The 985-nt window shown below is 38.5% G+C and overlaps 1 protein-coding gene across 1 annotated transcript; it reads right to left on the bottom strand.

Moving 5' to 3' along the window:
• Window positions 1-519: 519 nt before the first annotated feature.
• Window positions 520-767, bottom strand: LOC141630023 (uncharacterized). The gene has a single exon (XM_074442916.1). It carries the CDS (start codon window positions 757-759, stop codon window positions 520-522), a length of 240 nt encoding a protein of 79 aa, XP_074299017.1. The 5' UTR covers window positions 760-767.
• Window positions 768-985: the final 218 nt, after the last annotated feature.

Genomic DNA, 985 nt, shown 5'->3' with positions numbered 1-985 from the left:
ATTGTCAAATTTCTGGCTTGGGAAGCGAGCTTTCGTTGCTCAATCTCCCTATGCCAATAAGCTGACATGCGCACATGGCGCGGCTTCTTGTGCATAGCACCAAGGTGCGAATCACTTTCCAGTCCTTGTTGTACATAAACTTCAGCCCTTTCAAAAGGCTTGCCATTTTCATCTTACCAAACAACTCATAAACCTGATTACAAGCAGTCCAGTCCGTTTGATTCAGCACGAGTCTATGCACCTTGTCAGTCGCCTAGAGCCTATCATGCATTGTCTGATGGGTTACTCACAGAAACTGATCAAGTAAATATGGAAGCAAAAACTGCACCTTAGTTGCAAAATCCCATTATAAAAACCTGTGTTACACGGTTATCACTTATATGTGAATACAATCAGTTTATAGATGGGATATTCCTCATTTCATAAGAGGGATTATTGAATTGGTTGTATGTATACAAGTATACAACCTTCTAATACAAGATCAACTCAATCAACATAGTTTTGAATTCAAATTCATTATTAGCCATTAAAACCCTCTGCCCGTAGGCATTGTTTATGAGCCTCGATCAACTTGGAACATGCACCCTCACCATGCTCGACTATACATTCGTCACGTAGTTTCTTTGTATCTGGGCATGCACAGCATATCTTCTTCTTTGGTTTTTCATTTTGCTCAGACTTCGTGACAGATTCCCGGTTCACTTCAGTTGCTGAGGGACTTACCGTGGAAGATGCTGTTGATGTCAGCAAGCCTCCCATGATTAACTATATCCCTGATTAAGGAATATGACATGATTCTTATATAAGTTAAATCATTTTAGAAGAAACTAAACAGCATTTTTACAATTACAGCAAAACAGAGCCATTTTCAAAAGAATTTGAGGTCAGCTAATGTGTTTTCATCATGATGAATTGTATGAACAAATATAACGGAGACAAGAATGAGGAAAACAACGCTTCTTTTAATCAGAAACAAAAAGAAAGT

Source organism: Silene latifolia, chromosome Y, assembly GCF_048544455.1.
Source record: "Silene latifolia isolate original U9 population chromosome Y, ASM4854445v1, whole genome shotgun sequence".
Taxonomy (NCBI): domain Eukaryota; kingdom Viridiplantae; phylum Streptophyta; class Magnoliopsida; order Caryophyllales; family Caryophyllaceae; genus Silene; species Silene latifolia.
Note: the sequence above shows the minus strand (reverse complement) of the source record. Positions and strands in the feature narration are given on the sequence as shown.